Raw genomic sequence first — 16,625 nt, forward strand, 5'->3', positions numbered from 1 at the left:
GAGGTGTCATTCACTTGAAGGGAGCAGATGTTAAAGGTTCTTGCCCCTGCCTCCCTAATCCCAAACACCCTTGAAGAAGAGAAACGTTCTATGACCCAAATAGGCATCTTTCTGATGGTGAGAAAAGGCGGTAAAAGGCAGTAAATCTGCCTTCTCATTATGAAGTGCAACAATAGATTGATTTATGAAGAAAAGCAACTGTTAGGCCTATATAAGATGTGTGCATGGAAATGTAGGTTCCTTTACAGCCTTATAAGCAGCAACATTCCTCCTATTCTTGACAAGAATCTAATATTACTAATAGGGAATCTGTTGATTCTAAATACTACGTTTTTTAAGGGAGTACATTGAGAACAAAAAGTTCATCTAATGTTTTCACATGAGAACAATCTTTTAACTGTGCTGTGTTTTTGCTATTTTAGTTCATTTTTTTTTTTTTGATAGTAGGGAATTTTAAAAAATAACTTTATTTTTTAAAATGTTTGTTAGTACTTAATATTTTAAGAGAAGTGAATGCAAGTATAAAATATTTAGATGTTAGGCTGTTTTAAAAAATTTTTTCAGTTTCACTTAATATTGTGCAATTTCCAGCCAATACTATAAAATGAGAGCTTCAAATAGAGCCACAGTGAAGGTAATTTCAAATTTTGGGGAGAAGGAGGTCATGTAGAGTATTTTTTCTTTGGACTTTTAAGAAGACATATATGCACTTTAAAATCTTTTAAATAGGTTTGTGTTGCCTCTTATTTGTTAAGGAACTCTGTTGAAATACTTTTGTTTAACTTAAAAATTAAACATTTAAGCTCTAAGTCAATTTTGAGCACAAAATACAAAAATCTGGACAGTCCCTGAGTAAATTGTAATGATGGTGCCTTATAGGTTTAGCACATATCACCCCAGAATTTGAAATCTGTCATATAATTAAGATTTGAGCAGGTAAATTACAGAATTAAAACTATCTATAGAGTTGATATTAAAACTTTTAATAGACATGTGTCCCCAAGTATATGTATATTTCCAGATTATACATATAGTAATAGCCATATTAACATATATAAGAAAACACATACAAAAAAATTGAAAATTTAAAAGGTAAAGACAGAAAATAAACATGAATAAAGGTCCTATTTTCTCTTACCCCTATGGATTAAATGACACATATCTTTGTGAACACATGTGCATATCCATACCCAAGGAACTTCAAGATGCTGTCATCCAGAAGAGAGGGTTCCAGTAAAATAACCTGAAAAATACACTATTACTCTGATTAGGAAGATACAGGTTTGTAAAGAAAGAGTTCTTGCAACTATTAATAATCTTTGTTGTGTAGACTGACCATGAGAAGTGTTGCATTTTTAACCTGATGCTGATTGGTTAATTTTAAATCAGTACTTTTTTCCCCAGTGAGTTTTGGTTGTTTTTGGAAGTCCAAATACCATGGATATAAGCATTTAGTGAATAAAATGAACTCTTAATGCTGCGGCTATGGTGGTAAATCTAAGCTTCACATTTAATGGGAAAAATTCTCTAAGATAGCTGAAAGATTAAAATTAATAAAACGTCCTGACATTTGTGTAGGTCGATAAAGATTCTATTGGGTCAATCAATTACTCTATGACCATTTTTAAGTAAGCCATTTTTTAATGCAGGTAAATGTCTTGTCAAGATGATCTCTTTAGATATATCTCTGTTTTACTTGATTTCAATTATTTACCATGTTTATGATACTCTGAATTCATTCTATTTAACTTACTTTTATATTTAAAATTTATAATCCCAAACTGAGAGTTATAACCACATAAAATGTACTTTTAGTATTTTATTCAATTGGGCCCTGCCCTTATACAAAGAATCCACCGACACTTTTTCATTATTTCAAGTGTCTCGTGCACTACACAGGTGGGTTATTTCACAAGCAACTGAATAGTAGTTCTGACAACAGTTAAGTGATCTTATTGTTGGCTGAGGAGCAGTGGTGTTTTGATGTTCATTGGTCAGCTTCAATAACAGTTAATTATGTGGCAATTCTATCAGGAAACTTTTTTTTTTCTTGTTCTTCCTGTTTCTCTTTTGTGACGCATTATAGCTCCAAACTCTCTTGTAATTTTTTCTTCCTCTACTTTTAAAATGTATGAAAGAGAAAAAAAAAAGACTAGTTAAAAGATGTCTCTAACATTACAAATAGGTGGTATAATTAATGGCCAGTTGTGAAACTCAACTTCTGTGTGCAGTCTTTACTCAAGGAATGCTTACATGCTTCGAGGCGGCACAACTGTACATGGTCTTTTCCAGATGATTTCTCATTCCTAAAGCTCTTAACAAGTGAGTGATTTTCAGAACACACCTGGCACATGCACCATCTTGCAACAACTGGATTTTTTTGAAAGATCACATGTTCTGTCCACAATAGTCAGTAGCAGCCTTCAAAGTACAACTGGTGATGAGAGATAAAAGACTTGAGGCTCCTCTGTTTAAAAGAGAAGAAGCTGAAAGAAAATTATAGCCATCCCCAAGTGTGGAAAAGGGTCTTATGGAAAGATTTATAGACCCTTGTTCCCCAAGGCCAGTTCGTTTCCTAATGGGATTTTGTGTTCTCAGACAGGGAGGGATGGTGACAAATGTTGACGGCACTTAATAATAATAGTGAAGATGGCAATAATAATGAAGAATACAAATGCAGTTGTAAAAACAGAGGCAGCTCGATGCAAAGCCAGTTATCTTGGCACCCAGAATGACTTTGTCTGTAAGTTGAAAATATAATAGAAATAAAGATCGTTTCTGTTTTGCTAACCATAGGAAAGGTAGTTCTTAGGATCCTCCTCTATTACCAGCACATGGTGGACATAACAATAGCTTTTGATAATACGAGGGTCCAAGAGACTAAATACAATTATAATTTAACATCGGATTCACTCAAATTGTCATGATACTTACAAATGGAGAGGGTTTGCCCAAGAGAGATGTGGTTTCTTCTGTGTGCTCACAGACCTGAGTAATTGGCAATAAGGGTTCCAGCTTCCTACTCCAGTGTTCTTTCTCCAATTAAACCTTGGTTTCAAAGAAAGAGCTGTTAACAGATTATTTAAAGCATTAAATCTATTTTTTTAAACCCTGGATTTCATGGCTTGGGGAAAGTGATAGTTCACCCTTGAAGGCAAATAAAGTAAATGATTGTAGCGTGTTGCCTGATGTGTTTGCCAGTCTTCTTGATCGATGCTAGTGTCAAGAGGATCAGGATAGTTCAGAGGGAAAACTCACTTGCTTTTTGAAAAAAAGAAAAGAAAAAACCTTACTGTACTAGTGAGGTGAGTAGCCAGGATCTAATGTGGTATTGATTGGACGAATGTTAGAAGCAGTTGATACAGACATACAGCCCCAGGGGTGAAGTGTTTTTACCACTCGTTTGCTTTGGATGCTGCTCACAAGCTGTCCCTTAGAGGGATATTCAGTTTCCCAGTGACATAGAAAACTTTCTTCCTTGACACTAGTGTTATAAAATGGTGTTAGTATGTTCAGAACTCTGTTTTAAACTGATAGATCTTCTTTAATGTTAATAGGTACAGTATAAAGAGGGCTAGATTAGAAGTCACAAAGCTTGGTTGTAATCCACCTAAGTATTACCCATGCTTATACTCAGTCACGTCACTCATGTCTGACTCTCTGCAACCCCATGGACTGTAGTCCTCAGGCTCCTCTGTCCATGGGATTCCCCAGGCAAGAACACTGGAGTGGGTTGCCTTGCCCTCCTCCAGGGAATCTTCCCAACCCAACAATCAAACCCATATCTCCTGCATTGCAGGCAGGTTCTTTACCCATTCAGCCACCTGGAAAGTCCAGAGTGACCCGCTGGTCACTTCATTTTATTGTGTTCTGCTATTTTAGTCAACTCTGGCTGCCATAATATACCATAGACTGTGTAGCTTCAACAACAGAAATTTTTTTTTAATATTTTTATTTATGGAAGCTGGGAAGTCAGCTGGTAAGATCAAGGTGCTGGTCAATTTGGCTTCTCTGTGAGGGTTGTTTTCTTAGCTTGCAGCTGGTCACCTTCTCACTGTATCTTGACATAGGAGAAGCGAGGGAGGAGCAAGTTCTGTGGTGTCTTGTCTAAATAAGGGCACTAATCCCATCCTGAGAGCCCCACCCTCATGACCTCATCTAACCTGATTACTCCCGAAGACTATCTCCAAATACCATCACATGGGGGTTAGGACTTCAACATAGAATTTTTTTGGGGGGAAACACATTTAGTCCATACCAGTACTTGCCTTTCTCATGGCAGAACAAATGAAATAAAGACCATGATAGATCTACACAAAGATCCATTAAAAGGCTAGAGTTATTGACTGAATTTTCCAATCTTATTTTCATATACCTTTCTGTATAATAAGGTTTTGTTCTTTTAGCATGTTTATTTTGTAAAAGTTATTAATGTAAAACCAAATGAAGATTAAAACTCTGTTGTTTTTAGCCTTTTGACAATTCATTGTTGCATTGCTGCATCTGCTGCTGCTAAGTCACTTCAGTCGTGTTCGACTGTGTGTGACCCCATAGACGGCAGCCCACCAGGCTCCCCGTCCCTGGGATTCTCCAGGCAAGAACACTGGAGTGGCTTGCCATTTCCTTCTCCAATGCATGAAAGTGAAAAGTGAAAGGGAAGTCGCTCAGTCATGGCTGACTCTTAGCGACCCCATGGACTGCAGCCCACCAGGCTCCTCCATCCATGGGATTTTCCAGGCAAGAGTACTGGAGTGGGGTGCCATTGCCTTCTCCAACTGTTGCAATAACCTTGTTAAATTTAAGTGTTATTTTGTAACTTTTAATACTTATTTCCTAGCTTAACTTTTACCTTACCTTTTATTGACATAGCTCTCACAATACATTACCTATTAATGGGAATTGATAAGAGTGTGTTCATAGGATGAAGAACATTGTCTAGAATGGATGTTGAATGTCATTTTTCTTTAAAATCAAATGTTTATTTGAAAGTTGAGTTTGATTAGTTTCTTATCATAGAGAAACTAAATGAGGTAGTTTTTTTTCTCAGTTTTGTTGGGATATAATTGTTATAAAACATATCAGTTTAAGGTTCATAACATAGTGATTTGATATATGTATATATTGTGAAATGATTGCTATGATAAATTTAGTTGATATACATCATGAATGATGTAGTCTTTTAAAAGTGTATTACATATGTGTTTTCTTCTTTGATTAGTACTCATCCTTGACACAGTCTGAATATTTGTGCAAAGAAAAGATAATCTTTATTGGAGGGTATGTGTTTTTTTCCTAAACAAAACAGAAATTTGTGAAAATAAAGTAGCAATATGTCTAAAACATGTCTAAAATAATTTACTTATACCATATTCTCTGCCTTTCTCCTGAAGAAAGGTGTATATAATTCTCCCACCTTTTCTTTATTTTTATTGTTTTAAAGATCAAGTTGAGATTTTGTTCAAAAATATAGTTGCCCATTAGAAAAGATGAAAATTCTGGGTTCTGATTACCTAAGAGGAAATCTGCTCCAAGCATAAGGAACAATGGCAGATTTTACAAGTCCTGTCGTGTGACCTACATTGACAGGTGTTCTTGTTTGAAGCAACAACACTTCTAGGACTTAACTTCTAGGAGTTGTAAACATGCGGTTTTTCTTACTTGTCTTGGACAAGAATAATCCTCCATAGAAAATCCATTACAAAATGGTTTTGCATAGCCATTTAATGTTGAAGATTGCATTGCAAATCTTGGTAGGCCCATTGTTTTGGTAGTAAAGATATATCTTGTTTTAGGCAATAGAGGCGTTTATGATCTATTGTAAAAAGTAGTTGCAACTAAGTATTGATTAGCTGCCATTATAACAGCCATGGGCTAGGATTTTTTACTTTATTATATCAACTTAACATTAGCACTTCTACATGAGGTTCAGTGCGCTCACTGAGGAAACTAATGCTTAAGTAATCTTCCCAAAACATATACTAATGAGCAATAGAATTTGAGATTCTTCAGCCTATACTTTTGTCATTGTGGAACAGACTATTTAAAGAAACTTCATGTCTAGTGTGCGTTGCTTAGTACCTCAGCTAAACATGTGCTTAGGGCATAAGCAAGAAGAAGCACACAAAAAACTTTTTTTCTTAGTGAAAATTTTAATGTTCAAAAATAAGTCTTAAATTAAGGGGGACATCAGAACCTCATTGGAATTCCCTGCAGTTAGTTTTTGGCACACCTAGGGAGGGAAAAGGAAGATACATAATCTCTTCAATCCTTGGGGCCTAGTTAAGATCTTAATCTAGCTCTATTTATGGTGAAAATTTTTGTAACACACACAACCTTACCTAGTTTTATATAGTCATCTTTGACTTGTGTTTTTGGTGGGTAAATCTGATTTTAAAACAAACAAACTTAAAGTGACCTCCAGCTTGGTTTTGTTGGACTTGATAAAATCTAAGGCTGGATCAGCCTCATCTAGTAGCAGAATGGCTTTTTGAGTAGTTAACATCTAGTTGAATTTTGTCCTGGTCAGCTTTGGTTAGTGTAAGGTCTATCCACCAAAACACAATTGTACATGCTTCATGAATGTTTTTATTCACTGGTAGCCATGTTCTGTCAGAGAAGGCAATGGCACCCCACTCCAGTACTCTTGCCTGGAAAATCCCATGGACGGAGGAGCCTGGTGGGCTGCAGTCCTTGGGGTCGTGAAGAGTTGGACACGGCTGAGTGACTTCACTTTCACTTTTCACTTTTATGCATTGGAGAAGGAAATGGCAACCCACTCCAGTGTTCTTGCCTAGAGAATCCCAGGGATGGCAGAGCCTGATGGGCTGCAGTTTATGGGGTCACACAGAGTCGGACACGACTGACGAGACTTAGCAGCAGCAGCAGCAGCAGCAGCAGCTATGTTCTCTCAGGGGGCTTTTTTGCCAAATACTTTGAAGATTATGCTGGGTTGTTACCTCTGGATAGATCGATAAGTTTATATTTTTTCTCATGATGCAAACTCTTATGCTTTCTTAAAGTTAAGATTCTTTTAACAACATATGTTTGCATGTATAAAAAGAGAGGGCTTCCCTGATTTGGCCCTGCCAAATATATTGGATCAGAGTCTCCTCGTGTGTAGAATCCCCCTAGCTGATTCCGATGAATATTCACAGCTGTGAATATATGAGTCTTTGGCCAGTGGTTCTCAAAAGTCTGGTTGGCCCTCAGAACAGCAGCTTGTAAGAAATCCAGGTTCTTATCACTCTCCCTGACTTAGACACCCTGGGTGGGGCCTAGGAGTCTGCATTTTACCAGCTCTCCCAGTTGGTTCTCTACTGCTCATGGAAGTATGACAATCACTCTTTTTGATGATTCAGAGGTCTCCTTAGCTCTCACATTCTACAAGTCCTTGTACTGATGGCAAAAAACTTTCTGGACATGGGAATTTTCTGCCCACCATTCAATACTTTATCCTTCTCCATCCACCTCTGTTGCTTTCAACCGTGAAAAGTTTCCATATTAAAGTTTCCATTTTAATATTCTCACTGAATGACTGTGTCTTCTACTGTAAACCCCTTCAAATGCTTGGTGAAAGAGCCAGGGTGTTAATGATAAACATTGAATAGAAAGCCTTTTGCTCTGGTTGTATTATGTTCTTTAGCATTTGCCAGTTTTCTGATGGTTAGCAACTGTGGCATTATTAACCTTGTTTATGGTTAGGAAGCTAAAAGAAGGCTGCCTCCAGGTTTGGTTCCGGCATTGGCACGATGCTTGAGACAGATGGGTCACATTTAGCATGGGGGAGTTGGAGAGATAGCCGCTGTCCTCTTGATCCTAATTAATGTCACTCACAGCAAATAGCTCTGGCAGAACATCTCCTCGAAGTCCAGCATAGCGTGTACTGGCCAGGCAGGATGGGGATTGCAGCTCTCTCTAAGGAAACCTCTTTTTTGGCTCCAAAATGGTTTCCAGAACTATCAAAATATTACCATTTGCAGACACTTTTCATGGCTGAAGAGAGCAACTTGGAGAGGAGAGGGAGTGCTCCGTGGACCCCCGGAGAAATGTCTGCGGCTGGGCATCGTGCTGCATCCCCTTTCAGTTGTGTGACTCACCGCAGGGTCTGGGAAGTGGAAGACACTGGGCAGAGTGAAGGGTACCTCTCACAGGCCTCTGTACTTGTCCACCGGCTCTTCTTTGTGGGTCCCGAATAGCAATGTGGACCTCGTGCTGCAAATTTCAAGGAAACTTGCAGGGGTGGTGGGTTGGTGGGCCACCTGCTGCTCATTAGAGGTCCCGTCTGGCTCTTTTCCTGGAGGGTGAGTGGTAGATTGCTGACACCTGTTTTCCCATCCAGCCTCGGGATATGAAGTATGCATTAGGAATGCCTGAAAGTGCTTCCTTGTGTCTGAGTCTGTGGAGCTTGGTGCCGCTTGGAGGGGAGGGGGTAGTGGATTCAGTGAAGGGAGGGGAGCTGAGAAGAGCAAGGGGGAGAAACTGCAGTGTGAATGGAACTGGGATTCTCATCCTCATGGAGTGGCTTCTGATTGTGCTCCAGGGTGTCCTCCATGTGGCCGTGATAAACGTAGTCACCCACTGAGCAACGAAGATGTGTCCTGATCGTGAGAAGACCTCAGAAGTTTCTCAAGTGACATGAGCATGTAGTTTAAACTATGAGCATATTAGATATGGGAGAAAAATAATGCCTTCTTCCAACCAAATTGATCAACATTAAGTTATTTTAAACTAATGACAACCCTGTGGGCTATATCCCACCAGGCTTCCCCGTCCCTGGGATTCTCCAGGCAAGAACACTGGAGTGGGCTACCATTTCCTTCTCCAATGCATGAAAGTGAAAAGTGAAAGTGAAGTTGCTCAGTCATGTCCGACTTTAGCGACCCCATGGACTGCAGCCTACCAGGCTCCTCCGTCCATGGGATTTTCCAGGCAAAAGTATTGGAGTGGGGTGCCATTGCCTTCTCCAAACTGGGCCTCAAATGTGTACAATTCAGGTGTCTGGATGGCATGATCACTTTCTCTGCACAGTTCTGTCCATCTGTTTTCTCCTCCCACTGTTACCTACTAGAAAGTCTCATAAAAACAGATAGCATTGAAACATGTGTATTATCATATGTGAAATAGATCACCACTCCAGGTTCAATGCATGAGACAGGGTACTCAGGGCCAATGGCCTGGGATGACCCTGAGAGATGGGATGGGGAGGGAGGTGGGAATGGGGTTCAGGATGGGGAACACATGTATAGCCATGGCTGATTCATGTCCATGTATGGCAAAAACCACTACAATATTGTAAAGTAATTAGCCTAGCCTCCAATTAAAATAAATAAATTAAAAAAAAAAAACAAAACAGATGGTGGACCAGAGGGCCTAATGTCACAGAGAAAGAGCGCCTGTTGTATGCAGTGAGTGTTGCTGAGTATGAGGGCATAACGAGAAGCACAAGGCAGAGGCTCCAGTCCCAGCTTTTTCAAGTGCTGGCAGGTTACTGGAAAGAAAAAACATCTACATCAGAGGTAGCATGATTCCATAGCAGATCTTCTAAGCAAACAGATGATCCACATTTTCAGTGGGTTTGGGAAAGGAAGAGAACTTTGAGTTGGTGGGTCAAGGAGGATGTGGAACTTATTCTGGGTACTAAGGAATGAAGAGAATGTGTTGAGAGTGGGGTGTGTATATGATGCTCTTTCCCTGCATCACTGTACTGTGGAATTAAAGGGTGTGTTTTATTTTAAGTGGTGGGAACATTTTCCCCTGACTCATGTGTGGGACTTGGCCAGGTCTCCTTGCAATCACTGGCCTCCATTTGTGAACTGTGGATGAACGGGGTTAGGGTTGGGTCATGGCCTTGGACCAGAGTGAAATTAACTGGCTCATAATGTGATTGAACTAATGACCTTGGCCTCATTACCACTATGTTTTAACCAGTTGAGTCAATCAAATGTTGCAGAAAGGGTAATCAAGGTATCTTTCAGAAAGCAATGCGGATGACAGTAAACATGGGAGTGGAATCAAAGCCAGGTTTCTTGCCTTATGAGGTGTGTCCCTCTTTATCCTTGAGGTTTTGCACTTGTTTCTGCATCTAATGAAACTATTGTGGACAAAACAACAAGGACACTGACTTTCCTGTGTTAGCATTTTTGAAATGAGGCAATTTGTAGTCATTTTCTAGCACAGTGTCAGACTGTTTTTGTAGGGCAAAATCTGTTTGAGCAGCGATGGTGTTTCTAATTTTAGGTGTGTAGCGTCCTATGCATTTACTGATGGTGCTTTTCTCTTCTTATTTCAAGTCTGAACAGCCCAGTCCTGCCAGCTCCAGCTCCAGCTCCAGCTTCACACCGTCCCAGACCAGGCAACAAGGTATCCACATCTCCCAGGCCAGCTCGGAAACATTTTTCTCATAGAACATCTTACTGACTTGATTTATGGCCCATTTTCTACTGTTTTATTATTTGAATGATAACTTGGCTTTTATGCAGTTGTATTTATTTCCCCTAGGAATGCACTTGAGTATTGTTCTGATGTATGAGGCCAGCCTCTAGAAATTCCCCTTTTTCCAGTCCCTGCCATCAGAGTCCCATTTTACAAAAGGATTATAGACACAGCCCATTCCAGGGAGTTCCCAAAGGAAATACAATAGTGAAAGCTAGACTTGAGAGGCTTTGACAGAGAGAAATAGGTTTTTAGTCCCCCTCCTGGACATCTTTCATTTTATTATTTTTCTACAGATTAATAGACTTTTTTCTGTGGTGAGTCTTAATTTGCTGTCTTTAGAATATATTTTCTTCTACTCAAACTCAAATTTAGTAAAAAAATTTAAACTGAAACATTAACTAAATATATGTTCCATTTTTCATGTGTGGAAACTCTACAAACACAGGCCCGTTTTTCAATTTTTTTTTTTAAACAGGGAAACAGATTATATCCAGAAATAATCTGTTTCTGGGCATCACGTTGCACATTACCTTTTTTGATTGACCGCATTGAATTCCTGATGGCCTTACATGTTTTGAAAAGGATTAAATTGTTGTGTGCGTTTAGGCTAAGGCTAAGCTTCCAGGAAAAAAGTAAAAGACACTGTTCGTTTTGGCTGTTTAGAGTTCTTGTTCCACTGACTTCCCAAGATAAAAGCCCATTACAAAAGCAGAGAAATTTGGAGTTTGCAGAATGTGAGATTACACAGAGTCAACACTTATTTTAGAAGTAAGGCAATGATAGCTCAGATAGTCCTATCACAGATTAGCCTTTAGGAATTGGCTAATCTAGGATGAAAGTGCCTCTCTCACTCTCTCCATTGTCCTTACAATCTCTTCTGTTAAGATTAGAAATACCAATTTTGATTTCATTACATTTATAGTAGTGTGATGAAAATAAGCCACATTAATGCATTTTTCTGTGAATTTAATTTTTTTTTTACATTCTAGAATAAAATTAGTTCTGCCTTGACGTTTCTCTCCCATCTAATACTGGATACTGTTTTGAATGTTCTGGGCACTGTTTTATTACATGGTCTTATTTAGGTAAATTCATGCCAATATTTTGCCAGGAAATTCTTAAAAAGTATAAATTGGCTACACAAAAATAACAAAAAATAACAAAAAAATAAAATTGGCTACACAAAATTGTTGCAACAAGACCTTGTGTCCAAGATCAATATGAAGATCAGAAATAGGACATTGCAGCATGGAATTGAAATACTTTATAATCTGAACTTGACTGAAATGCTTGCTTGACCTGAAATTGACCTTGAAATAAAAGGAACAGCTAAACCTTAATAGATCAAAAACTACCACACAAAGGCCGCCTTGCTAAGAACAAGTTACAACCATGGTGATTTATTAGTCTCAACTTTTCAATACATGGATTAACCTAACAAAACATTCAATTTACTAACAGATCTTTCTGTTTCTTTTTAGGTGTGATTTTTCTTAGGGAAGAAAAATGCATAGGAAAAAAATTCCTAGGAAATAGAGATTTTGTAAAGAACATTTTGGGGCATGTGTTATGAAAGCAGTAGTATTTGGGGAGAGGTTGCATTCCAGAAACTACCAGATTTATCATGTAAATTGTATAACTGTATCTGATGATGGTAATTTTTAAGCAATGTTCTGTGCTGGTGAGTTATCCCCCTATGTCGGCTATGGCTAAGTATATTTGATTGCCTGTGGTTCATTCTCATTGTTCAGGTCCTTTAAGGTCTATAATGAAAGATCTGCATTCTGATGACAACGAGGAGGAATCAGATGAAGAAGAGGATAATGAAAATGACTCCGAAATGGAGAGACCTGTAAATAGAGGGGGCAGCCGAAGTCGCAGGTGAGTGTCTTGGTAGAGATGAGGTTCCCTGGGATGGAATCATACCTTTTCACTGGATCTAAGAGTATAGCCACAGCAAAAATGTGAAACACCAAAAACGATGGCAAATAAATAGTCACATTCATTTTTTTTTTAAGTATTTTGAATTTGTTTCATTTATTTTTATTAAAGTATAGCTGACTTACTCTATTATGTTAGTTTCAGGTGTACAGCATAGTAATTCGATAGTATAGTGTGTGTGTATTTTTAACTGGAGGGTGCTTGCTTTATCCTGTTGTGTTAGTTTCTGCTATACAACAACACAAATTAGCCGTAACTCTCTCTCTCGGTCATCAGGGAGTGTCAGACTGGGTTTCCTGTGTTACGTAGCAGCTTCCCACTATTTAACACCCCCATGCTGTGTCCTCAAGTCGGTCCACTGCATCTGCATCTTTATTCCTGCCCTGCATATAGGTTCATCAGTACCGTCTTTCTAGATTCCCTTTATAGATGTTAATACACGATATTTGTATATAATATAAACTATTTTTATAGATTATACGCTGTACAAAGTTTAAGTTGGGGCACCTTGGCATGCTTACACTCACCGTTCCCCAGGGAACTATTTTATCCCTTGTTCTCAGAAAGGAGAGGTTTTTCCTCTATAAATTTTACAGAGAAAAAGTCCTATTGGAAGCTTTTGCTCTTCAAAGTAAATGCCATGGTGGCTGGACCGGCGGCTGAAATGAACTCTGCTTTCATTTGAAGAATTTGTGTAGCTTCGTTGCTGTAGGTATTCATAACTCAGAATTTGAGGAAATGTGTTCACTGTTTGTAGTTAGAAATGCATGATTGATTTCAATGAATTATGTGTGACCTAATTAAAACTGGGATCACCTGTGTGTTTTCCAGAAACTAAATTCCTTTTAAGTGCGCTGACTGTTACTTAAGTAGCTTTAATGCAGCGAGGCATACTTCTGCATTGGAAAGATGCTAATTCATGTCACTTATAATTAATAGTCAACTTGAAATTGCCTCGAGAATTTTATTTATCATGAGCAAAACAAATAGCTGTGCTTACTTTAATGGGTTTTGAGTAGGAAAAAATATGAATCTATTTGAACTTAAAATCCAATTACATTGATAATATATTGCATTAAGTCTTTTCTCATTATCCATTACTGGGTAGCAGGCCCTAAAATTCCCCACAATGATGTGATCTTAACCCAAACTGGACAGACCATGTGTTTGTTAATTGGTAATTCCTTCGTGTCCTTGGAGAAGAGTCTCCTTAGAATATATACCCTGTCCCATCTCTCAGTGGTTCTTCCTTATGGCTGTACTCAATTCCTTTTTCTCTACTCATCTCCCAAAATCACCCATCTGTATTCCTTTTAAATAAGAGAGACATAAGGAACCTTATGGTCTTGGCCTTATAATGTTTCCCTTTACAAGTTTTAATCTAACAAGAAGGAAACTGATGGGGCAAAAAAAAAAAAAACCTAAAAATGAACTGACACTTGTAGGCTAGGAGCATCTTTATAACAATTGAAATCCTGACCACTGACTGCTTTTACATTTAGCTGGTGAAAAAATGCATAACCAGTTTAGACATCTCCCAACTTAGTATGTAGAAGATCTAGACACTCTGTGATGGGCTGTGGCCTGTTCCCTCTTTGCCTTGTCCCCTGAGTCAACATGGGTCAGATCATACATGTTTGTGAGTTGACTGATGTGTGATGCATGTTGTTTGCAAGGCTCTCCCTCCCTCCTGACATATGCTGTTGGCACAGCCCCCGCCCGGGTAACATTTGATCTTCATGGCACTTGTGAAGTCTCAACTGTTTAATCAGTTTAAATACTCAGCCTTCCACTTCAGTCAAGAAGCATTTTAAAGCAGCGCTTCAACTGAACACTTCATTAATGTAATTTAGTTAAGAAAAACAAGTTCCGTCAGTTTTTTCCTAAAAGGATGTCCCAGTGTATCCTTTTCATTTCCTATCTCGTATCTTGTCTATCTGAATGTATTATAGGGCTGGAATGTGATTGCCTATTCAGAACGACAGAAAAACTATCCGATTTCTAAAGCATTTTCTGTTTCTGAGAAGAATATTGTATTAGGTTACTATGTAAGCGAAGCGAGGGAGCAAGCCCTGAAGGACATTTCTAAAAGAGTGCACACATTCAGCAGAGTAAATAAAGACGTATCTCCTATTCTCGCTGAAAGAAAATTCCATTTTCAATGGAAAGGAAAAAAAAAATGAGGTGATATTTTTATTGTCTTTCATTGTTGAAAGACACTGTATTTTTCTAAAGCAGTTTTCCCAAACACACTGTCTTTTCCTGTTCGGTGGTGTATTTCCAGGGAATTGCATCAGAACTAGGGTCAACTTTGCATCATGACACAGTGGAAATGATTGGTGATGGGTCTGTCATGTTGAGCTTCACACCTCCCACCCTCAGACGTCACTCTGCACTGTCAGTCCTGCAGGGCCGTGGTCCACATTCTTCTTAGCAGTTACTTCCTTTCCTGCACCCTGTATTTTAGCTGTACTTGTACAATTTTCACCTGTAACAAATAGGCAGAAGGAAAGGAAGGGCGAAAAGGGTAGTAACCTGTGAACTGTCTGATTTTGCTGAACTTCCAGCTTGGGTGACATGCTTATGACAGTAGGTGGATGGATCTGGAACAGGGAGATAAATGAATAAATGAAGGCAGCAAAATATACTGGCCGAGTACCAGGGCTGTGAGTCACGTTGCTTGGATTTGAATCCTAGAACTAGCACTCTTACCTCTGTGACGCTATGTGAGTGATCCAGTTTGTCTCAGTTTCCTTATCTATGAAATGGAGATTATTAAATGAGAAGGAGCAAGTCAAACGTTTAACCCCTTTCTAGATACAAAGTAAACGCCGGCATGTAGTAGCAATTGTATGAGTTAAAACAAGTTCCCGAAGATGAGTGTTTGGATGCCTTGCTCTCTACCCCTAATTCTTTGGATATTTCAAGAATTGTCTGTAACGCTGCAACTGACTTCTCTGTTCCTTTTCAGAGTTAGCTTAAGTGATGGCAGTGATAGTGAAAGCAGTTCTGCTTCCTCACCCCTACATCATGAACCCCCGCCACCCTTATTAAAAACCAACAACAACCAGGTAAGCTTCTGGGTCTGCACTTCTCACGATTCTGCAGAACTCAAAGTATGCCAGGCATTTTACCCCTTAAATTTTAAACAAAGTCCCTCTTGACAGCAAATAGCTGGGAACCTACAACCTTAGGACTAAACACATAGGGTAAAAAGACTTAAGTTGTCACAAAAGTATGGTATTGGATGAGTTAGTTAAATGTCAATAGATGCAGGACAGGATGGTGACAAAAAGTGTTACCCATTTACTCCTGATTTCTGTGTATTTCCCCGTCAATTGGGAAGAATATGACCTTTGGAGCTGTATAAAGCCTGGTTCTCTGTTTTACTGATTTATAGTAGTTTATTGGTACAAAAAGTTTTTTTAATTTAGCCTCAGTTTTCTCATCTGTAAATGAGGATATTAATGTCTACCTTACTGGCTACTGGGAGGGTAACAAAAAAGTGTGTGTAAAGAGCATGAAGCATGGTTCATACCTCTTGGCAAACAGTTGATGATACATGGTTAGTACAGGTGCTCTGCCTCTGTGCTTATCCAGGGAAAAAGGATTATCACTTGGGATTGTAAGGAATCATTTATAAACTATAGAGTAAACAATGGTCATTATCACTGTTGTTATAAGTCCAGCTAAAGGAAAGCTTATTAATTTGATAATCAGAGTAAAGAATATAGTTATTTGGATAGGTCTAGGCAGAGCTTGCAAAGCTGTGATGAAGAGCTTTCGTTAAACGAATGATTATTTTAAACACTTGATAAAATAAGCTGTTTTCAAGTATTGTAAAAAAAACCTCATTATGCATCGGGTTGATTCTCTATTACCATGTTATTCTTTTTTCCTTATTTAGACAGATTCCATGAGACCTCACAATAATTGCTTAATTCAAGTTACCGTATGAATGTTAACTTGAAAATGTGGTTTGTAAAAGTATTCTGTTTCACAGGTGTCCTACCTGTTGTTTTAAATGGCCTTGTCCTTGAAATCTGTGATCTTTCTTTAATGGGGAAAATGTGATTTTTATAGCCGAAGACTTTTTCATTTCAAATTTCATATAAAGCAAAAATCTCTTAAAATTTAAAATTCCTCATCTAATTGATCTACAACTTAAAGCCTCCATTATTAAGTAGGAATGTCATCAGTGTTCTTTACCTCACCAGTTGCAGTTCAACTGCAGTTTCTTTGTGTCCTGC

General features: G+C 38.5%; 1 protein-coding gene across 2 annotated transcripts in view; it reads left to right on the forward strand.

Annotated features, from left to right (window-relative positions):
• MLLT3 (MLLT3 super elongation complex subunit) overlaps positions 1-16,625 on the forward strand; it is a 291,192-nt gene that overhangs the window by 256,863 nt on the left and 17,704 nt on the right. For both annotated transcript variants that reach the window (XM_061425188.1, XM_061425189.1), the window contains exons 6-8: positions 10,290-10,359; positions 12,186-12,315; positions 15,347-15,446. In XM_061425188.1, the coding sequence (XP_061281172.1) occupies positions 10,290-10,359; positions 12,186-12,315; positions 15,347-15,446 (300 nt within the window). The remainder of the gene's footprint in view (positions 1-10,289; positions 10,360-12,185; positions 12,316-15,346; positions 15,447-16,625) is intronic.

The sequence above is a fragment of the Bos javanicus genome, chromosome 8 (assembly GCF_032452875.1).
Source record: "Bos javanicus breed banteng chromosome 8, ARS-OSU_banteng_1.0, whole genome shotgun sequence".
Taxonomy (NCBI): domain Eukaryota; kingdom Metazoa; phylum Chordata; class Mammalia; order Artiodactyla; family Bovidae; genus Bos; species Bos javanicus.